The 26,205-nt window shown below is 28.6% G+C and overlaps 1 protein-coding gene across 1 annotated transcript in view; it reads right to left on the bottom strand.

The window, feature by feature from the left end:
* Positions 1-26,205, bottom strand: part of dve (SATB1_N and homeodomain domain-containing protein dve) — a 93,556-nt gene that overhangs the window by 52,253 nt on the left and 15,098 nt on the right. Inside the window, exon 2 of the mRNA XM_015510821.2 lies at positions 7,421-7,502. Within this exon, the coding sequence (XP_015366307.2) occupies positions 7,421-7,502 (82 nt within the window). The remainder of the gene's footprint in view (positions 1-7,420; positions 7,503-26,205) is intronic.

Here is a 26,205-nt window from a genome sequence, read left to right as displayed (position 1 = left end):
ATATAATATAATATATAAATATACCAATGTGCGACTCATGCAACACCCACCTTACAATTGAACACATCGTTATGGATTGCCCCACATTTTCAACCGCACGTTTTATTCTCAACAATCCAAGGTCAATCGAAGAAGCTCTTAATCAACATAACTCCGACAAAATTCTTAAATTTTTCAAACAAATAGATATAGACAAAAAACTGTAAATATTAGAATATTTTACATTGTATAATAATAATAATAAGATAATCTATAAAGACAATGTCCACTTTTATATTGTATAACTATCATTTTGTAATTATAGGCTAATAATCCTAGTAATTGAAGCCTTTATGTTAATAAAAAAAAAAAAAAAAAAAAAAAATATATAAATATATTTTTTTTTACAAGCATTCAAAGTTTGAATTTTGACAACATACGTAAAAATATCACGAAAATTCGTAAAATTTTTCTTTTTAAATCTAAGCTTTGAAAATATATAAACAAACTATAATATATCCTAGACAGATAAACCGTCTCCACTCAGAATCGTTTTTCTTATACATTGATATAATATCATTGGATTCAAATTTAATTCTATCCATTACAATTGCCCACTTGTAACCTACTGTAAAGCAGAACGACATTCACAACTTACCCGCTTTTTTTTGTATTTTAAATGGATGGGTAAAATTTGTAACTGAACCAAACTGTAGTCTTCTAGTTTGGATCTAATATTTTTATAATATGGAAAATGTTCTAATTAATATTAACTTTTGAGAATCCACATATGGCATAAAGATCTATGATGGATCTGTTTGCTACCAATTAACTGAGCACCAAATTATTTTACTGGTTCTCCAGTTCTCCACCCATGAAAAAATAATGCCATTTTAAACAGATATATTGCACATATATAAATATATAATGTAAGTATAATAGAATATTATCAATATTATTTTAAACTATATACACTAAAAAAATATTTCGTTGTTAATACACGAAAACGTATCTATTACTTATATTATATTATAATAATTTCGAATTTTAAAATATTGATGAACAAACTTTTATTCTTTCAATAGTATTATTTAAATGATTTGAACAGAAAATATTTTGGCGGAAATACCATGAATTACCAACAGATTTTCATTGATTTATGGATGATACAGCATTTATACAAATTATAAACAGTTGAAACTTTTTGGCCATTTTAATTTATAATATAATTAAAATAATCCAAAATAAATAACTTTTAAAACACTAATTCATCAGGTTTATTAATAAATATTATACTTATACTTACCTACTTAATAATAGTAATACTATTTGATGTATTTCTTTAAAAATCTCTAAATTGATAACTTTAATATATAGGTTTATATTATGCTCTCAAATCCATAATCGAAAATACTGTATAAAATACTAAAATACATTTTTTTTTTTTCAGATTAAACCATCTGTATAACGTTTGTATTAAGGATGGGCATGAAATCTAAAAATCTAAATATTCGGATATCCAAATCAGGATTTGAATCAAATTCTTATCCGGATTTCCCGAGTTGTGGCTCATAGACGTTGAATGTACTGGCTTAATTTTGCTATGGATTTAATGTGACTTTAGACTTACAATTATTTTTAATGTATGGTTAAATAAATTATTTTATTATAATGGGAATTTAAAAATAGGTTAATACTTAAGTTTTATGATATCACGGGTACATAAAATTCATTCGAAATTTGTTATACCTGCCTATATCCAAAAGTTATGTAAAAGAATTAAAATACTATTAGTATATAAAAATGAGTCATTTAACAGCAAATTGAGTTGAATAATCCGGATTAAACAAATTCGAATATCTCCATCACTAGTTTGTATAATGAGCTGAAATGAAATTTACTAATAAGGTTAAATATAAAGACTTGATGGGTGAAACCACAAACTGCGGACGTCACTTTTGGGTTAACTGAATAATTATAAGCTACAAAAGTATAACTTATAATTCAAGTTTTATAATATTATAATAATATGTACATATTTAATGTATTAAATCATATAGGTTATTGTTGAATTTAAACACAAATAATAAAATATAATTAGAAAACGAATAAAACCGGTTTTAGTTATAGTTAATTAGCCTAAATGAGTGTGGAAAAACGGGGTCGTTGGAAAATTATAATTTAAAATTCTACGTTTCAATTAATTTTAGTAAACTTAGTGTTGTTATTTGTAGGTACCTATTTGATTTTCATTTTAACGAGCTCTCAGTAAAAGTGGTTATTTTATAATCGATAAAATAATCAATAATTATTTTGATATTACAGCCAATAGAACTAGATTGAGAAGTTAAGTAGTATTAGACACTTAGTTTGTAATAATTAGATAGCATTTAAAATAAAATATGTAACTACGTCGTTAAGTAATTTAAAAATATTTATGACTTATATCCCACCATGCATGCCATAACATCTCTTAATGTATGATAATTAATTACTTGCCAAGTTTATTTTTAGATTTTTTAAAATTTGTTGATTTGTTATGAATAAATTTATCTGTCTACACTGTAATCGTAATCTTAATTATGTATATTATAATATTACAATCTGAAATGTTGAGATTAAAAAAAAAAAAATTTTTTTCAATTTTTTTATCAGCTGTAATAATCACGATTTTTTAAATATAATTAGAATGATAGTCAATAATTGAAACAACATCAGGAAGATGGCTGCTGTAGATAAAATACATATAATATTATATTATCAATGCGCATATTAGGTACTTTCCTGATTTCTTTTAGTGGTAATTGATTGAATATTAACATGTCATTAATTTCTTTTAAATCCTAAAAAAAATCAACTTCAACTCTATAAATGTGTTTATAATATCATAATTATAATATATCAATCGTCAGAATAGTTTTTGAATTTTATAAATTTGTTCTCATTACATCAAATCACATTCAATTCTTCACCCGCATACCATTCCATTATTTAAAAGAATCTGCTTTAATGTTGTAGGTAGTTCCGCAAAATATTTTATTTATTCTATTCAATTTGATCGTTTTTAATAACTTAACAAAAAGTTGCATAAAAATGAAAATATTTTAAAGGTAAGGCATTTAAAGTTACACGTACAAGCTTTTATCAACCACTTCCACGGTGGTCAATTCCTTGTGAGCAACTAGGACCACTTTGGCACATTTATTGTGAGATATGGGGGTGTATCGGCGAGGTGTATTTTACAATATTTTCTGTTTTTAATCCTTGTGGACATTTATACTCTATTTATACTAAGTTGGCATACTTGCAAAGGTCTGCATAAATACAAATTGATATAAATATTATTTTCAAAATATAATAGTTATTTATTCTGCAGTTGATTCGCCAAGTATGTACATCCCTGAATTTGTCTTTAATAATATATATTGATTTAAAATTCAGATATAATTGGAACTTTTAAATTAACTCAATGACAATTCAAATCATCTACTGGTACATAAATACAAATTAACTCAATGATTTGCGATAAAAAAAGATTTTGATTTTGATTTGAAAAAATAGAAGTTGGTAACTTTACGGGATTGCGCTCCTTAAATGGTACTTACAAGAAATCAGCGCATTTTCCAAGTTTGAAAAATAGTCTTACAGTCGTGCCTTAACGTTAATTCCATGTCACATCGAAGAAAACATTTTTCGTAACTTATTGTCCAATGTACATTTAGTTATGCTGCTATGTCCATGTATCTTAATGTGCCTATACATAATATACATCGAAACAGATATACATTGATGTCCTGAGCCACGCGGACTTAGCATGTCACGGCGAACCAAACCATATACAAACACTGCAATCCCAACGGGGATATAAGTAGGTATATACATAAATATATATATATAATATTATTATACTCGGAGTTGTCATAAGACCCGGAATTCAATCAAAACGCTATTGTAACAATGGGTTGAGTCATTTAAATTCAGATAAGCCTTTTTGGACAAGACGTTATTACACTGTCCAAGAAGATCGGCTGGGTCCATTACGGGCCGTGCCCAGGTCTCTAATTATTTATCCCCACTCGGACCAGCCTAGACGATGAGCTGACCACCATCAACCACATTCGCCTACGCCTCCACCCTCACTGCCACCGGGACCCGCAGGTGACAGTTTACAAAGCCTCGGAGTCTTAACCGGGTGTCTAGAGATGAAGTCTGAGTGTACACAATAATCCCGTTACACGCCAGCGTGGTCTCGTCGTTGAGGGACCGTATATCGGCTGAACACTACAACAGCGGCGGTGGTGGCAGAATCGCATATTATAATATTCGTCAAAAATATTTAATATTTCCCAAAAAAAAACAAAAACATCAGTATACGATGGATGCATGCCAATGGCCTGATTTAGGTGTTTTGAGACATATAAGGCAGGATAGACTATTATATCTACTGTTCAGCGGCATAGTGTAACTATACGTCCTACACTCCTGTTCCCTGGTGATTGAAACCTCTATAGTTAAACGAATAATACAAAGCAAATCATGTAAATTATCACACTATCATTTTTTTCATCCCAACAGATTGTCTGTATTAAATAATATGTACCATTGTACTTATATAATAATAATGATGACAATTTTTTTCTAATTATTTGCTTTGTAAAACAATAATACATTTGTACATTTATATCATAATTTCTGGACATTCTTATATCGGAATCCTAATTTACCTAATGAATTTACATTATATTACGGTAAATATTACAACATCCCTGGTGTATATTATATATACAATAAATACATAGATGAGGGTATACTAAAAAATAAAGCAGCGGGATTCGATTGCAGTACGTATTTTTATTTTCGTTTTCTTTTATTATTATTATTTATATTCTATACATACAACAATGACCGAGTTGTTCAGATTTAGATTAAATAAATCCATTGATTACGTTTATTTTATAAAACAGACAGTACGCTCGCGTATTTATGACCACGGAAACGATGCAAACATCCGGTTTCATATCATCATAAAACTGACACAACGCCATAAACATATTACATAGATTCGATAATAAAGGTCGCTTCAGTGTGCACACACAGAGCTACGTCTGCAATGAACCCTAATTCCGTACAATAAAAAATATAGTCGACGACCACCGAGCACCTAAACAACGAAACTTATTTTTTTCCCTCCATGACTGTTGAACTCTCCGCTGTATATTTTTTTACTCGTTTGATACCGTAATTTTTCTCAACCCACAATAATGACCTCTGGCCGTATAGCTACAATCATACACGCATATACTGTTTTTTAGTGGCCATTTGTTGTTTTTATTTTTATTTTTCAATTTAACATCGAACGATATAAATAATTTTATCCGTACTAAACAGTTTAACAATGTAGGTATGTATTTAAAATATTTAACTGCTAAAGAGAAACATATATATATTTATACAAGATAGAACGTGCTTGTTTACCTTAAAACCCGGAAAATCTACAGCAACAATATATAACAACAGTGAAGCGTTTAATAGTAGTTATGGCTTGCGTGTTATAGTTATTATTAAAAAATACGTGCTCATAGCATTATAATATTACATTATAATAATATGTACTATTATTCAGACAGAAATAATAATAACGTCCAATCTATAATAATCGGTTAACAAAAATAATGACGTCGTTAGTTTTTTAATCTTAGTGGCTTTTTTTTTTATTATTACTGTTGACAGCCATTATAATAGACATCCGAGCAATGTTTATTCAAACTATTAATGCTGTACCATGTTCAAAGAACTCTATGGATACGACCTTAGAAATTACACAGTGCCATCGTTTAGTCTATAACTGGGTGCACAATCAATAATATAAACCGACCGATTGCGCGTTCACCGACGACTTCACCCAACACATTATTATACACAACCGATCGGTTGACCGGCCAACCGAACAATCTTCGGGATAAGACAATACAAACAGTCTCCATGGTTCGATGACCTAATCTTCAGGTCAGGTGTCAATATATGTATATATTATGCGCATTACAATATATATTATATTATTATATACCTTTAGCCGATAAGCCACCACGGGACTTGAAAAGTACAAAATATATTGTTATTTCACAGTTAATAATAAATTTGTGTTGTTTTATTTTTCTCCACGATGCAAATTTCAAAAAACAACAAAGTTTTTTTTAAGAAACTGAGCAAAGCGTTGAATTTTTATTGTATTAGCAATCTGTATACAAATGTATAACTTATTTTAATTATGTTATATATTATATTTTTTTTGTTTGTGCCAGTTAGACGTAATTTTTAAGACCAGTAAAAATGCTCTAATGTTTCACTCTGGGAATGATTTCTAGTAGGAAATTAGGTGTAATTAATACATTTTGTTTTTTTACAGCGTTTTAAATATCAAATTTTTATGAAATTTGTCAAAATCACGAAAATATGAAAATTATTTTAAAGTTATAATTTTAAATAGTTAATAATTAAAAATTGTATGCAAGCGGGTTTTTCATAAATTATTCTTACAGAAACATAAAAATATCGAAATTGCATACTTATTATACATTTTTTAAATAAATATTTTTGATTTAAATATCATTGATATTAAAATAATTAAAATGAAATAAACATTTTCCTAATTTTATTGTAATTCAAAAAATATTATGCAAGAGCTAAAATCTTTTCACCATTACTAATATGTGACTAATTATTGTTACAGCTATACTTACAATGAAACTTTAAAATATTCGGTATTGACAATTATAGCTTTATACCTATTATAAAATAATATTAAAATTATTTGCCAAATGGCAAGTATATATATATAAAACATAAAAGGCGATTCGTTTTGGAAAAAATTAGTACAACCTACCGTAGGTATTACTAATAGAAAAATAAATTACTAATGGCAATTGATATCAATTTATTACTATAAAATATCGTTAGACATCAAACCACATCCACTCAAAGTAATTTTTTGTACATATTCAATGATAATATTATCATATTATGATGTATATCGTTGCATTCAAATTCAACACATTACAAATATATCATATTACAATTACCTACTCAATGACGAGATATACTCATCACTCAACACTCACTAATCACTATAACACTAGAAGTAGAGCTACTTCTCTGTTTTTTTTTTTTTTTAACTTTAACAATAATATAATATGGTGCTGTGGTGGCTGAACGTATGAGGATTAATTAAAGTTTTAATATCTATTTGTTTAAACTTATTTACCTATATATACATAAAAGGTCCCTTTTAGCGTTCATATTAGGAGTAGATAATAATATGTTATAACCAATAAAAGTTTTTTTGATTGGTGAAATTTGTTTGTGTGCCAAAGTTCTGAATTCGAATCGTGCAAAATCATTAAAAAAAAACATCTTTATATACTAAATAATAATATTATTGTACCTGGTCCGAGTTGTCCGTCGTTTGCCGTAGAGACCGGTGACGTGGATCCTTGTAAGTGTGGAGTCAATGACATCGATTGATTCTGTAAAAAAAAATCATATTCACTATTTTTTTTTTTTATCATAAAAATTACAATATTATGTTAAATATTATAAAATTGTGAGCACAAGCGCGTAATATGTATTATGCACGATATACCGTTGTCTTATTATTATTATTATACTCATTTTATAAATCATCCATTAAAAAAATATCACAAATAAATATATATATTATCACGTGTTAATAATTATAATCGATTGCATCGTTATTACTTATTATTGTTATACCTATCATAATAATATTGCTTTTTTCGTTAATATTATTGTCTTAATTGTGCGGTATTAACTTATGTTTTCAGCCTGTGCAGTAACAAAATAAATACGACGACGACGACTGATGAGGGTTTTCTCCTGTGCGCCCACTATAAACTGCGGCTCGGATGGGAGACAATTCTTTTATTTTGCGTTTCCCCTCGGTGGGGTAATTTATTGTGTTTCGTTTTTTTTTATCATCTACCGCAACCGCGCTGGATGTGTCGTCTCTCCAACGAGTTCAATCAGTCAAAAGGGAACCGATGAACCGTTGTTTCCTTCCTTTACATTGTCACAAGGATTAACGGCTTCCTCGACAGTCATTTTTCTACACTCGAGTTTCGATACAACGCCGGCGACGGAGTTTGTCACGGTCTGAGGACGACGCCGATCCAAAACCACTGCAGTATCCCGTTTCCGGCGATCGGCACTCGCGGTAATTCGTGTGCGCAAAGTCTCCCGAAAGTGATATACATAATAATATGTATATTGCATAATATTATAGAATCTATTAAATGTATGATGATCCGTTTAACGCGTGAGACGTACTCCTTCTTTCAGAAAACCCTGGTTTTGGAAAATATTTCGATCACAAGATTCTCTCATATAGGTCGTTACAGAATAACTTTTTTGGGACAAAATGATATTTTCTGCTATATTTTAAGTTTTCTCACTCTTTTGAATGGAATTAATTTTTATAATTAGGCTGAACACGATTCAGACTTTTTAAGTGTACCTACCTATAAGTATTCAAAGTTTCTATGAACACGACTCCAATCCATTTATCTAATAAAATTTAAATATCTATAAATAATAAACTATTCGTTCGAAATTCGATTTTAATATATTGAAATGGTCCAAATAATATTCTGCTACGGAATATAGAATTATAAACTAATGATGTTACTAAGAAAAGTAAAAAATGTTGATTTTCAACGACTTAAAATTATGTTATAATAAGTGTTTTACGCACTTAATAAATCTAGCAGTATGTAATAATATATTATCTTGTAGATACTAGACAAGTGACGCAAAAAACCAGAGGTATATAGAAATTAAACGAATTTTCCAATTTGTATGTTGATAATAAATTAATATAATATTAGTTTTTTATTTTCTGGTTATTTTTATAAATAAATTTAAAGATTTTATCAGACATGGCTCCCCAATTATCTATTATTTATTATAAGTAGACAAGTATTATTTTACTATTTTATTTCTACAATATAACTCTTATTAATTATTACGTTTTTTTTTTTTTTTTTTTTATAGTTTAGTTATTAAATTAATGGACCAAAACAAAAGGTTTTTACTATGAACTTATAGAAAAAATCATCCATAGATTTATTTTTCATAATATTACGTGATATGTATTCACAAATAGTAAAAATAATATCGTAATGCATCGTTGCTGTTTACAATAATAATAAAAACAAAAAATCATACGAAACGTGGCCGTCTTATTTCCATTATTTATCAAACACCCTGTAGTATATCTTTATACCTATTCAATTTTTAAGGGTATAATAAGATATAGGTATCGCGTTTCGTGTTCGGCGAATCACGGCTTTGCGGGCCGATTTCCCGGCCACATTGCGGTAACAAATAGCAATAATAGTACATCATACATGTCATAATAATAATAATAATAATAATAATGTATAATATTAAACTTGTACGCACAGTGTATAATTCACGATACATGTATCGTACTGCACTGAGTAAAACTGTTAGTAATTTGCACAGATCGACGTTGGTGTTAAATTTGCATTTGGCCTGGCCAATGTGTGTGTGTGTGTGTAGTATATTAAATATTAAATATAGAAACAGTGCAGCGCACGAATGAACCCGCTTAATGAATTCGACCACCATTATGGGACGGCAATAAAAGTGAGTTAATAATCCTCGCGGTCCGCGGCGATAGTTTTCTAAACCGGGGTTAAGTGATGTCAACGACTAGAGGCCGAATCAGTAAGTCGACTTCTTCTACTTCTTCTTCTTATTTATTATTATTATTATTTTTTTTTTTAGTGAGCTATATAAACGTCGTTAACTCGAAACGTTCCAATCATATTATATTATATGTTGAACTGCAATTGCCACGTTTTTCTTTCGGCATATTCACGCAGATATAAGCATATTTTGATAATAACTACAATATACTTATTACACGACGTTGTAGAGTGAATTTTTTACCAAAGCTAGACTACGCTACATTATCATGATCGTTTCACTAACAATTTGATGTGTATTTATATTGTAAAAATCAACAATTATAGGTGACTGCAGATATTATAACTTGTATTGTATTATTAATTGTCCCCACAAATATATCGATTATTAAGCTATAAAATGTTTTACATATAGCTGGTACCTACTACATAGGCATGTTAAATGTCAACGAATCCACTTTGTAGATGATCACACAAATAATAAAAGTATATAAAGCCTAAACAATCAAACGGGTAAAAAATGACAACTCAATTGAGACCTAACAAACTGCAGGCTAGCATAAATATAGTTTAAATTAGTCCCTTGACGTACGTAATATGCACAGTTAAAAACACAATAAGTTAGAAAAACGAGTGTTGTTCGTTTAATAATCGCTTCATTTATTACAATATTATTACCTAATGTATAGCTGGAAAAATGATTTTCATGAATATTATCTCAAAGAAATGGTTCGATAAATTATTATGTAATATAAAATTACACGCATATACGCTGTAGTTCGTTGACATGAAAATAATTTATAAAATATATGTGAGTGCTTCCCGTCGCAACAATTTTGCATTGAACTTGCTTCATACACCGTCAATTAGCGTTTTGAGATATTGAGTGATGTATTATGTAGACAATTAAATTTAAAACAAAAAACGTCTGTTATATATTAGTTGTTTTCTTAGACCTCACCTTATATATTATATGGAAAATGTTGATGGTATCTATCATAAATTAATGTATATGATTAATGATAATGTACTTTCCCATATTAATACTACGTTAATATTATATTACAGTAGAAATAACAACTAACAAACATAACTAGTAAACGTTGGACGAAACCATCAGAAAATTTAATCCTGATTGGTTCCTATATATATATATATATATATATATGGAAGACACTGAATAGGTCACATGTAGTTTAGTAGTAAAACGATTGAGAAAAAATATGCAAAAATGTGGGCAAAATATAATTTGTATATACAGGGCGATTCTTTTAAGTGGGTACACTAATTATCTCGAAAAGTATTTACTTTTTTCAAGATATTTTTTTACATGGTTTCAAGTTGTTAAAAAACCAACGTTTTTATTAAAAAATTATATTTTAAATATTTTTTATCCTTATCATTTTTTAAGTTTTTTACTTTCTTGAATGACAACATAGAGTTTTAATTTCATATTCCAAAGCAGAATATTTTTCTAAGTATTTTGATTCATAAAAATCGAATTTAGGACTAGTAGTTTATGAGTTATATGTATTTAAAGTTTAGACAAGCGGAGTAGTGGAACAAACATTTTGCGGGGCAACCCCGTACCACTCCACTCTGCCAATCTAAACTTTAAATACTTATAACTCAAAAACTACTCGTCCTAGATTCGATTTTTATGAATCAAAATACTTAGAAAAATATTCTGCTTTAGAATAATATGAAATTAAAACTCTACGTTGTCATTCAAAAAAGTAAAAAACTTAAAAAATGATAAGGATAAAAAATATTTAAAAATATAATTTTTTAATAACAACGTTGGTTTTTAACAACTTGAAACCATGTAAAAAAATATTTTGAAAAAAGTAAATACTTTTCGAGATAATTAGTGTACCCACTTAAAATAATCACCCTGTATAGAAATGAACAGGCATCATCACAAAATCTACAATACTTTTATGACAAGCAGAGTCAAGCTCGTGTAAGAAAGACAATCTAATGAATGATGAACCTAACCAATAGATGATATATGCAGTTCGGTACTGGGAATAAGAAAATTATTATAATCTTGTGTTACCAAATTATGTACCTATTAATGTGTTTTATCAATATTTATTTATTTATTCTAGTTTTGTTGTACGTTGTTAAATTATGTTTTATTATAAAATATGTAATTTGTATTATGTAGAGGCCCTAAACGAGAAAAAATAGACATATACCCTATTTCAATATTTTTATAAAATATGCAAATGAAACGAGACGATAATCTATATTTTAGATCATCACCTATATTTTACATTACAGAAATACGAAATAAAAAAAAAACATTTAAATAATGCAATAACTTTGTTTAACTATGACCAAATTATACCATTGATTGGAGAATATTGATGATGGTAGCAACGACGATATGAGATCGTGATGTATAATGTTCACTCTTAATGTCTTTAAATTATTTTTAACAAATCATTAATCGTTATTATTATCAATCTATTTATCCACACGGCCACTCGATTAATATACTGTTCTATCTTCTATGGAAATTTGTTATGAATTATTTAAGACGATGTTCTGATGTTCAGTGTGGTGATTATCGATCACCACGCGATATTATTATAATGAAATCTACTAAGTTATAAACAATATTAATATGGTATTATATACACTGATATATGAAACTGCGGGACGGCATTAAAAGGTTATCATTCCCTGTGACCGCTTGCATTCAGTAGTTATAAGAATAATATTCGTTGAGTTCATGCCTTCTAAACATTCAATACCTATGGAAGATTAAAGTATGACGTATTTCATAACAGTATAACTATAGAATATAATATATTTATATCATATTATTTTAGTCTGTTTTATAATTTCATAATAATTTTACTATTCGTTTTCATTGCTTTCCTTCCTCAATATCCTCTAAATTATTATCATTAAAAAAAAACACAGAGTTCGATAAAAAAAAAAGAAAAAAACTGTTTCTAAAACACGTATTAATCCGTATATAATATATTGTTAAATTTTTATAACATTTTGCTTGATAGTTGTTTTTAAATTGAAAGCGGTGGTAAATAAAACTTTTGAAAATGAGGCGAATATAATTTAGTAGTAACTGATGATTATACAACCATTGTATTTGTGTTTGCACAACGTCAGTTGATGTTATTATACAATTTTGTCAGACCCGAAGTGTAATGTAGTTAAAACTTCCAATATGTTTACTGTACGCACACGGAAGGATTAGAATACATCTCTTGATTCTCAACAACAGAGTAATATGTAGGTATATTATACTAAACATGCGGTTGTAAACCGTATTCCATCTGTTAACAGGTGGTTAATACTGCTCAATAAGAATTTCGCTTTTGAGAAGATTCATCTTAATGATATCATCATTCCTTAACTCTAATATTTACATGATGCCGTATAGTTTTATATATATGTATAATATATGTACATGTATTATTGTATAATTTTTTAGCATAAAAATAATATCTAAAGCCTAACCTAACATTATACTAAGCACTTAACGGCAGTAGCGTATTTATGGGGGGGTGCTGGGGTTTCTCCCCCAAAGAATTATTGAATGCGTCTGGAGACCTTAAATTTTAAATATTTAAATATTATAATAATAATTTATTACAGTAGGATTATTTTGTAAATTATAATAATAAAGAGAAAAAAATGTAACATTTAATTGAGTATTATTTATTTATTTTTATATTAAACTATTTAGTTTAAAACTTTTAATAAAACCAGTGTACGATAATATTAGGGTTTTCGGCTATGAAAAGTTGAAATACGGGTAATTTATAAAGAAAAAGATTACCAAATACTAATCATTTTTATTATTATTAGTCCCGGATCACACTGGTATGTACGATAGTATTTTATCGGTTGTATACGTTTCAGCAAATTGGTCTATTCTGGCCCCGATAACGCGGTTACGATGTAACGATGTCGCGGATTTTATCTGTGTATTATGTTATTCGTGACGAATAAGTGACACACGACGTTGGACGGGCGGTCTTATTTTGATTTCATATTTGGTAGTCAATAATTAATACATACGGTTACGAGTTAATACAGTGAAATGGAGCCATTAAAAGAAAATACGCCACTGCTTAACGGTATTAACATAAAATACATTACATAAAATAAATAAATAATAATTAATAATAATGATATATAAAATGAGAGATTCTGTGATATGATACATAATGAAACAATTCGCATAAAACCCAATAAATAAATATGTCTCCAAATTCTGAGTGATTAATATCGATTGCTTCAAATAGATTCTTGACGTGTATATTTTTTTATTAAACAAGTATTTCGTTTTTGATATCCGTAAATGTCAACAAATTATTTATTTAACACTATTATTTAATCGAACAAAATCATCAAAGAAGGGTCAACAGATAATTGTTAGAAATTCCTATTACAATTTTCGATAGAAATGCAATAATAGCAGCAGACAAAATACTAAACTTTTTTAACAATACTATATATGATTTATGTCTTATATTATTACTTTTATTATTAAACACGTGTATGGTATTAAAAAAATAAAAAAGTTATATTTATGCGTACATAATAATATTCAATATTTAAAAGGATAAATTTCCAATAAACTTATTGATACTACATAATATTATCGTATTCGTCATATAAAAAGAGTAGCTCTTTGAACTCTGTTCGAATGCGAGTGCAAAATATACACAACAATATGAACAGTATAATAATAATAATAGCACCGAAAATGATTATTTTATGATTAAATGTAAACCTTAACTAATGCTGTATGATTATTATACTACAAATGATGATAAAATAATATATATTAGATACAACAACATTTAATTCAAACATATTTTTCCCATGTATTTGTTATTTTATTACTAAATTGCCAACTCGACGTGATATTACAATATTATTCACAAATGTAATACCATCCTATTATATGTACATAATATAAATAGGTTAAAAACGCAACTTAGCTAATATACTTAACGCATCACAAGTGTCTGGGAAAGATTGAATGCCAATATGATATGCAGAGCGTGTGGCAGTCTCGTCAAATATATCTAATAATCAGATGAACATAATTATTTTATTTGTTTATTTTTGTAATCTATACCCAACAGCCGAATATATGAGGTGAATACGTAATTACAATCTAAATTATTCATTTTTGGCATAACAATTTAGTTTGAAATATGAACATTTAAGTAATTAAGTAAAAATAGAAAAAGATAAAAAAAAAAGAATGGCTTAGAACCCAATTAAAGATTCATACTAATAATGTAAATTTGTTTTGTGATATGTGGGTGATACCTTAAAAGTAAGATATTCATTATTTAAAAAAATGTGTTTTAACTTCTAACATACTAACGGTTTTGAAATTATTTCTTTTACATAATTTTGAGTCGTTAAATAAAACATTATTGAAAAAATTATGTTTTTCATCATTTTTATCGCTATAATTTTTGAAGTGCCTTTTGAGCATACATTTCATTTCATAATCCTAATCCTAATAAGAATATAATTCGTAGTATTTCAGTGTATAAGAATCAATTTTTGGACTAGCAATATAATATTTTGCTTGGGAGTAAAGAATTAAAAATTGCGTATTTTTTCACTAATAAAAGGGAAAATAATAAAAAAAGCACCCAGGTAGAAAAAATATTGTTTTTAACCTCTTAAAAAATATGAAAGAAATAATTTTAAAGACGTTAATATAGTTTTTAAAGTGTGAAGTGTCTTACGTCAAATAAATCACCTATTGTATTATTATTATTATTTGTAATAGTCACTATTGTAAATTCGTATTTTGAAACCAGCAACACACATGTTTCAGTAAAATATTATTATAATATTAAACGGACAGAGAAAAATCCTTCATGTATGCAAAATAAAAAGTGAAAAAAAAAATGATTACCAAACACATTCTCATATATTTTTGTATATTATTATGTATGCAAACGCTCGATTTTATTTTACGTAACTCCCTGATATAGACTAGTTTAAACCGTAATAATCGTTGGGTATAACTTATAACTTATATAAGTCTGCTTAGTATATTATTATTTTACGCTAAATCACGTCGTTTACGTTAGATTGACTATATTATTATTATTGCTAGGGAAATACATTCTAATAAAACTATATAATGTGTAAAGAATTCGGGACAATTTTGATAAGTCACAATGACGAATACGCACGCTGTCCACACTGCGGCCCGGCTGACAGCCGTACACAATTGGTTTAGAAAATGCATTTTTTGTATGTCGCGAGCAATTTGGTACGTTGCACACACGGTCTATGGGATTAAACTTTATTAGGCATTATATTTTGTTCGGTGTTAACTCATTAAAATACTATCTTGTCGTCTGCAATAGCAGATATGGAGATAATATACGCGTTTACCAATCAAAATACATAGGTATACGACGTCTTATAATCATCTTAGCTGGTGATAATTAGGGCAATTAGGCATTGCGACTTTTATACAACTAAACTCATTTGGGCACAAAAATCTCACTGATTTGAGTAAAATGTACAGCCAATTGAAATATTTTTTCAATGAAATGTTATCACATTCACACGAAGTACGCATAATCTGTATAGTGCCAAATCATAGGATTAAGAATTAGGAATTATCTTCAGTTTTTACAATTTTTGCAGATTGTTAATATGATGTAATGACGTATTATTAAAAAAAAAAAATGTATTTATTTTTTTTAATATTTATCTTCTACGATCTGTTATGATCATGAGGTTTATCAATTATTGCACATTTTCACCGAAAACGTTTACCAAAAATATTGTCCGATTAGAAATATAGTTAGTTATACAGATGTAAAATATATAAGCCTGTCTTATACGATTTGTATACTTGGCGAGCATATTAATTGCAATTATATCGTTACCGATAAGCGATGACAAACTATAGGAAACATCGAGTGCACATAATTGTCATATAATGCTTTACGATAGTATACGAGTCTTGCTGTGTCGTATGGGTCTAGGACCGGTCTATGATGATAACTATAATGCATGCTATCTATCTTGATTGATACTAACCTAACCTGTTCCCAAAAATTGGTTATAATATCGTTCACAATTTTGTGTGCAAACGAGTTGTCATAACATTTTGAATTATTGTATAATAATATGTGCGCAAACGAGTCTCTACCCTTTTATTTTATGAATAAATATGAAGATAAAAACAAATAACCATCTGATAAAATGTACCAACTTTAAAGAGATACAATTTTTTCAGACCCTATTTAGCAGCACGTATTGACTGACGTTATCTATACGTATATATGTATTTTTACAAACTAATAGTTGTACAGAAAGTCTGTAGGTATTTCAACGTTTCACAATTTCACATACGCGTATCTACATTAAACTCTCAATAATATCTCATACATCGAATTGCCAATAGTCCACTTAGACCGTAACAAGTTTATTGTGATTTAGTATTATATTATACGGCAAGCAAATTGGATTTTGAATTTTAGTCTCGAAATAATATAATAAAATAATAATAATATTATGTGATATGTCTAAGGGTAGTGCTCGCTGTGGTTTCCGGAAGTCTTTTCAGTGTTATCGATGTAAATAACCGTGGAGTTTGTCATTTGCGCATCATTAATCCCTCAGGTCAAAAATTTAGGTTTGTAGTTTATGAATCATACGTTCTAAGAGTTTGTCAGGGTCACAGCTGGTAGCACGGCACAATACGACCGCATAATGCACCGATAGGATAGGCGAAACAAGTATTAGCTGGTATGTATATGGGATTGAGGGTGCTTGTGACCCTGCAAACAACAATTTCTTAGTCCATGAAAAATGTAACAATAAGAAGATAAGTAGTATTATCTACTACAGGGTGGTCCAACCTTTTGTAGTTGGTGAGCCAATTTACACAGTTATATAAGCACTAGGGGGGCTGCTAAGGGAAAAATAATATTTTTATTCTTATTTTATATAATAACAAACATAGGTATTTAAACATAATACACAAGTTATCACATTATAGAATACGTATAGACTATATAAAATTGTACTGTTGTCACCGTGAAACTCGCATCATCTTAGTTTTTTTTTTTTAAATTATTAAATATATGTACCACATACGTTTTTAAGGGAGAGGGAAAAAGGCATCGGTGGCCGATAATTAGACCACTCTGTTCTACTATATAGATGCAATGTCATTAGACAAATATTAGTTGAAATTTATCATAAAAATATAAGTGGATATTTCATTCAAAATTTTCAAAACTCATATCAACCGATTTTAAGATTGATGACACAACAAAATAGCGATTGAAAATAAAAATTATAATATATTTTTATCAATGAGAAGTGGGTGAAATAACTAAAAAATGTTCATGACTTGATTTAAAAATTAAAAAAACTACAGTGAAAAGCACAATGTTGTTACTTTTAAGTTTTCTAATATTATAATGACTAACGAAACTAAATGCGAACAGCAGTGCGGAATAATTTTGCAACTACCTATCGTGCTATCTCGGTTAATGCGCATCGAAAATATAAATTCATTAATGGTATTTTAAAATTAATGCAAATAGAAAAAAACCGCATTTTTTATACCCTCCTAGAACTCGCCAATTAACTTAATCTATAACGAGCAATGAAGATATTTTTGTTTCCGTTGTTTGAAAATCGTTAAAATATTTCCATCATTATTCCTTTTCTAAGAACACTACACGTGACGGCTGCGGCAGAAGCAGCGCGTCGATGGTGCCACTTGTAAATGTAATAATCATATCATTATATCATAATATCATAAAACAATATTGTATTCAATAACACAAGTAATACGTCATTATTATTGTCATCATCATAAACTGCATAATATATTGCGTTTGGTCAACGACACTCGGCGGCCACAAGTCGGCGAAACAATAATAATATTATGATATTATAATATAGGTAGGCATACTATTATTATTATTTAGCCCATTAACAGCCATGGAATTAGAAATAGACGACAGGCGGGGGCGGGCAGTCGAATAATGTAATAACAATATTATTATGCATACCCACGTCGTCGCTTAAAAAATATTATATTATAGCCGCCCGCGAGAGGTGATTGCACCGACGATAATCGGACGAATATTCTGCCGCGTAGCAGAAAAAATCGAACGAAAAAAAAAAAAAAAACCAAAACGTAACAAAAAAATCCGACGTAAATCGTTCGACGATTGGCGTGCAGATTGAAAGAGAATAATAATAATATAATACAAAAAGAACGCCACAACAGCGATAATAATAATAATAATAATAGTACCTACGCGCTGTATATCCGCAACGACGACGGTGCGCCTGGTGGTGGCGATGAAGAGAGGAATGGGCGCGCGGCGATGGTGGATTTCCACGGCCGTGGTCGCCGGAGTGGATTTAGACGAGGAAAACTGGTTTCTGATTTTTCCCATGGAATTTCCACGGCCCAATAAGATAACCGGATCGGGCGGCCGCGGTCGACCGCGAGATCCGCCCCGCCGCCTCCGTTTGGCCACGCCCGCGCGCACCCAAAAATCATAGGTTCACTGTACCCGTCTGCGCGGGTCCGACGATGTCATTTTTACAAAGACGGCGATAATAATTTAATATCGTTTTTAACGCACAAGTGTTATAAACATACCAACGTGGTACCTATGTGTGTGTGTGTGACTTTAATACGGTTGAATTATTTATTTTTTTATGCCAACAAAGTACAAATAAGTGTTTACTTTTGTGATTTTAATCTTTTTGTACGCATACGATCGAATCAAATACATCATAACGATATAATATTATAATGACATAATTCGTTTGTATAAAATTAATTTATTGTTTTACAATCAACGCGTGCGGTCTTGCGTGCATACTAACAAAATATTATGTTATTTAGAGAGATCGAGATTTTTTCGGGATCACCGACAAGCTACATCGAGTATAGTTTCGGTATTACCAATTTACCTACGCGAAATAATATGAACAATATATTAATTATTATATTATGTAACCCATAACACTCAACAACCCGTGACACGTTAATGTATAGACTACCTACGTATAGGAAATAGGAATAGATACAGTTGAGATGAATTTTGTCACTTGTCGGACAATCATATTATTCGCACAAAGACCACTTATGGCCAAAGACCATTCTATTATGATAAAATCATTACAGGTATATAAGTACCATTATTATGAATGGCACTAAAAATCATTCTTTAGGCCGCACGTAGCGACATTGCAGCATATTATTTGTATCTATTATTATAGTATTGCCGTCCGATGAAATATAGCTGAGTGTGTACCTATAGTTTGTTATTGTCCTTAGACAAATAATAAGTATGATCTGATAAAAATCACAAAAAAAAAATGTATAAACTCGCTTTAAAAAAAATCATTTATGAGTTTATGACTAAATAATTAAGAAAAAACGCGCTTGGATAATATTTTAATTTTTTTACTTCAATTTATTGCTGCTTAACAAAAAAAAGTGTCGACATGTTGACACGTGTTGAATTAACGAAATTCATCATTAGCTGTATACATAATCGACCAATGGTCGTATAATGATCTGTTTATCAAGATAAATCGAATACTTGTTTAAAACCAGATAAAGACTCGTTGTAGAAAAAAATTTAAATACATATTATACACTGACATTGATGAAATTTTGTTTTGTCATATTCCTCAAAATAGGTCAAAAATGATCTAAAATATAGAAGAAATGCACCAAACATTTAAAAAATCACGAAATTTGTTATTAATTCATTTTCAGAACAGTATAATATATATATAGGTACTCTAATAATGTCTGTGCCTTATTGAAATGCATCGTACCAAGAAATTCGTGGAAATTCGAGCCCTGGACTTGAAACGCATAATACGTCATTGCCTACATTTTGTATTACTAATTCCATATCGTTCCGTTTGTCATTGTCTCGTCTCGTCGCTACCGTTATATATTATACATATTACATATTATATATAGACGCAAGTCCATCACAGCGATTCGACACAACAGGTTGCGCTCTGTAGCGGACGACGGCAAAATAAAATATTATTGTATTTGAATCCTCTTCTCTTACATTCGCCCACGCGTATAATAATATTATAGAATTATGGTAGCGAAACAGTGGTAGGTATAGTTGCTGCTGCCGCTTTCTCCTCCCCTGTGGTCTCATACTCTCATTTAATTACTATATTCAATTACGGAAATATTCGATGCTCGTTTTTCAAGCTCCCACTTAACATTTAGATCACCTAACAAATTCAGAACATGTATGCTTAACTAGAAATAATTATGCTCCACAACCATGAACAATATACCTAGTAAGTACAACATTTTAGATAATGAATCAATTATTTTATGCATAGACAGATATTTGGTCAAGTCTGCTTGACATTTGTATATTTTTATAAGTGTAATAGAGAGACTAATGCATTGCGCTGCTACATTCATAACTTTCTGTTTTGTTGGGTGTTATCAATGGATAACTTCCCAATCTTAATATTCGCCGTCATTTTATATTCTCTTATCTTTTTTTATCAAATCTAATTATTGTACAAAAATTTGTATAGATTGTAGATGTATTTTAAATAATAAAAAAGCTTTCTGTTTTAGGGGTAGGGGGTGGTTGAATTTCCTCAATTACTAGAAACTTTTAAAAGAACCGAAAAAGGATTAAATATTTTGAGGTAACTACCTAGATGGTATGTATGTTGTGTGATTCTTAAAGAAGACGAATTAAGGCATATAAAATGGAGAAGATCTAAACATATATTATAAGTATTGATTATTTATAAGAACTAATTTCACAAAATCAATATAATGTTTTTTTTTATTTTAATGGATTTGATTGAGTTGTCATAGATAAAAATGATGAATTCAAATTCTATGAAATTATTAATATATTTTGTTGTAATTTTAATTAAACATAGCTTATATAGTCATAAATCGCAAATAGGTAAATATAATAAAATATATTAAAACGAAAAACGAGCTACATCTAACTACATATACCTATTGGTATTTCAATACTCTATTCTAAAAGTGCATTTTAATCTACCAAACGTTATATTATTGTGTACCAGTGTACCTATGGAGAATATTATAATAATAATAAAAATAATATTAATAATAATAAATTATGTTTCAAAAAACCACTCGATTGACATTAAAAACTCATTAATATTGTGTAATAAGTATAGGTACCTATAATAACAAAAGTGTAGTAAAATTAAACTTATTTAACAGGTTTTTTTTTTGATTAACTCAAGTGAATATAATAGAGTCAGATTTTGCAACGTTAAACTTATTTAATATTATCTTAATCTATTTCGTTAATTTTTACTTTAAATCGATGTCGTGGAAATATGCTTATATTAACCAGGGTCTTAGATTTATTTATATGCATAACGCATAAACATACTATTATACGTTATTGTACTACAGATGTACCAACAATAATTATAACTTTTAGGCCATATGAATCAGAGAATACAATTCATTAGGATTTATTTCGATTCTAATAAAATTTGTTTAGTTATTTTGGTTAATTATATACATCATGTTTGATCGGTATATTAAGATTGACTTTTAACTTGAAAAGAAAATATCTACAGAAAATTATAAATCATTAAAGTTTTGAGCACCAAAATTACATTATTATAACCCAATGGCCATGTCGCTGAGGGTAAATTTGTGTTTGCAAAAAAAAACTTCATTATAACATCATATAATAATACATACAAATTAAAAAGTAATGCAATACTTAGGTGATACCTTTATTTGATATTTTGTATGTACTTTATTTAATAGTAAGTCATACTTGTTTAAAATTGATATCGTGTGAATCGCTGTCATACAACATTAATATTTTGACGAGAATTGAACGTAAAATATAAAAAACTGTTATTTCTATACATTGATAGAATTTATTAAGACCAAGTATATGAAAATCTCTAATAAAATGTTTGGTTATAAATCGATATTGTCCTCTTCACAGCACAATGTCGTGTTTAACAAATTATTTACAAAGTATAATATAATATGTACCTATAACTTCATACTCCGTGCGTCGTAATAACGTGACAATAATGTGCCTATATGCAAATCGAAATTCACGCGCATTGAAAACGGTGCAGGTAGGTTTAATTCGTTTATAATATCATATAGAGCACTGGGCAACAATTTAGCGTTAAATTTGTGTTTATTGGCATTTTTTTTTCTTTCTATTTTCCTTTATCATCGTTTTGGATCGTCGCCAAAATATCCATATCGAATCGCGTGCACCGCGGATGACAACCGACGACGAGCATCACGTACGACACGCGATTCGTCCGGTCCACAGAGAATCTAATAAACATACTTCCATGCAGGCACACACGTCTTTGCTATAATCAAATTGTCATAATATATTATATATATATATATATATATATATATATATAGACGTATGATTGCACCTACACCAAATACGTACACACATGCACAAATTGTTATAACGCGGTGTACCAGATGTTTTTTTTAAAACATTCCGTTACGCGAACTCCGCACACATTTTGTGGGTGTATTATATATAGGTACGGCACTATATATATTATATAGGTATATAAACGTTGACGGATATTTCGGTATTATTATTATATTATATTCTTTCTTTATTTCGATTTTTTTTTTCATTTTTTCGCAGCTCGTCGATTCGGCGAAAATGCGGTATCCATTGTTTATCTGTATCGGACATTGGAGGATAATTTTTTTCTCCTGCAGCGCACCTATTCGCCGTCTGTCCAATAGTTCCAAAACGTGAATCCCATGGCTAAATAATAGGCGTACAATTGAGGACGCTTTTGTGTCGGCCAATATTATATATACTTACACGTATACCTATCTATCTATATATTTAATATAATATGAAATGCGTACAACGATAATAGCGATAATAGTCATAGTAATAGTAACATGGTGTACCTACCTATACAACTGCAGCTATATCTTCCGTCGTCCTGTATAGCTATATAATAATATCATCGTCTTCGTTTTGCCGGTCAGCTGCTATGCTGTATTTTTACTTTTTTTTTTCCATCGGAAAAGGATTTATTTTCAAACAGCAATCGGCTATGGTTTTTTATGGTATTCGCGGTGTTCTTTCGATTTTATTATTATTAAACACTGCATGCAATACAATATAGATATATATTTTTCGATTTCTTATATTCTTATTGTATTCGCACGGTGTAACGGGACGACGTCGCTGTTAGCAGCAGTGGAAACAGGCGAATAATTTATATAGTTAGTTTAAGTGTACCTACACATATAGTCATATATATATATATATATATATATACATATATATTATATTACATATGATAGGTACACACATCATAAAATGAAGCACCATCATCGTTGCCACCGAATCCGCGAATACTATACCTACCGTCTTGGTATATACAGTGTTATATAGGTAGTACATATATCAATATATGTACTAATGTAGTAATGTCTAAATATATATATATCATACGCGTATAACGCATTTATTACATTATACACATACGCGAGCACACATACACACGAGCACGCACGTATAAATTTGTTTTTAATAATAATATTATTTAATATATTATAACATTTTTTTCCGTAATAATGACGGTTAATAGTATTCTATCTAGATGCATCTTAATCGTATAGATACGGATTTTATATTAACGAATAAAGGGAGACATTTACTACTTTGATTCAATCAGAAATTAAAATAAACCGAAATACTTAAGAAAAATGATTTATCAACATAAATATGCGAACATAATAATATTTACGATTATGGCATGATATATCATTTATTAGAATAATTATTTAGGACATGATTATTAATACATCCATGAGGATTGAGACACTTAAACTATAATTATAAATTATACTTTTATTTCACGGTTAATTAATTGTATAATAATTATTGTAACTATTAAATTTTAAACTTTTTTGTTTGCGCATATATGATCGTTAAAAAAAAAAAAAAAACTGAATCATTAAATTTACATTCATAGTATTTTAATATACCTAATACCTACATTCATTAATCTAACACACTGGTTCAATTGCGATTTATCTGAAATAACTGTTTATCGAATATATTTTAACAAGTAGGTATATACCTATCTTCCTACTCTAAATGATTACGATGATTGATATTAAATTTTAACAAATGAGCGTATTATTAGCATATACCATACGTTTTTTCATTGTAATATAATATAACATTTTATTTATTATTTTTTATAATTTTAAACATATATACTCGATTAATTGATTAAACTTTGACCCATTAAACTAATAAATGTATTCATCTTAGAATATTATAAGCTAAGTAAAAATAATAATCTTCTCAGATATTTCATTAATTATATATACATAGTAAATACGGCATTATAGTACATACATATTAATAATGTTTTTCACTAAACATTATGCAGTGTTAAAATAATTTAGGAAATATTTTAAAAACAAATTACGAGTACTTACATACATTTAATTTTTTTTAACACAGCAATTATGACTTATGGTGTTAGTAATTTATTTAATAATATAATATGACTTATATACCAACTATATACATATGTAGCGTAAGTTTTGTATAAAACTGCATTTGTCATTTTATAATCGTACATTAAAATATTATTATACCTTCGTACTTTTTTCTTCTGAAAACCAATCATTTTAATCATTTGACTTAAATGTCTTACATTTCAAAATAGTTAAGTTAGGTTAAAAGAATAAAGATTATAAGATATTTATAAAATACTTACAACATAACCGTATATACAACAAAATAGTTATTGATTACATAGTGATTAATAGGGGAATGATTTAGCTATTTAAACTACATATTTAATAACTACTAATGGAAAAACTCTAAAAAATAATATTATATGCTCTTAAAAAATAAAATTTAACCGCAATATGCCACAATGGCTATAAAAAATAACATTGTTTTTTTTTTTTCATTAGCAATTTCATATTATAATGTTTTAAGTCTCTTAAAATCCTTAATAACCTTATGATTAATAAATTATGACCAAAAGTTTTTAAATAACTCGTCTGTGATTTTTATCAGTGAATTAATTCTGTACTACTAGTTCTAAATATGCGAAAATTTAAGACTAGGATTTTGTTAAATTTTGCATTAAACTTTTCTTCACATGTTAAATTAAGAGCATTTCATTTTTGTATATTAAACCTAACAAAATTTATTGAGATAACTCTACGAAAGATGCAAAATAATCTTTTTCTTTTGAAGTATTTGTTAGTTACATTAAACGAATAATGTATTTTGGCATGCATTGTTCCAGAGTACCTCCTCTCCACCCTTCAAACAGTTTAATTTGGGCATCACTGATCTACCTAGTTATTAGTATTGTTTTTTTTTTTTAAAGAAAACTTGATATAGAGTTAAATATTGAT

The sequence above is a fragment of the Diuraphis noxia genome, unplaced genomic scaffold, assembly GCF_037042655.1.
Source record: "Diuraphis noxia isolate RWA-SAM2 unplaced genomic scaffold, SU_Dnox_SAM2 contig0003, whole genome shotgun sequence".
NCBI lineage: Eukaryota > Metazoa > Arthropoda > Insecta > Hemiptera > Aphididae > Diuraphis > Diuraphis noxia.
This window is presented reverse-complemented; position numbering and strand designations above follow the sequence as displayed.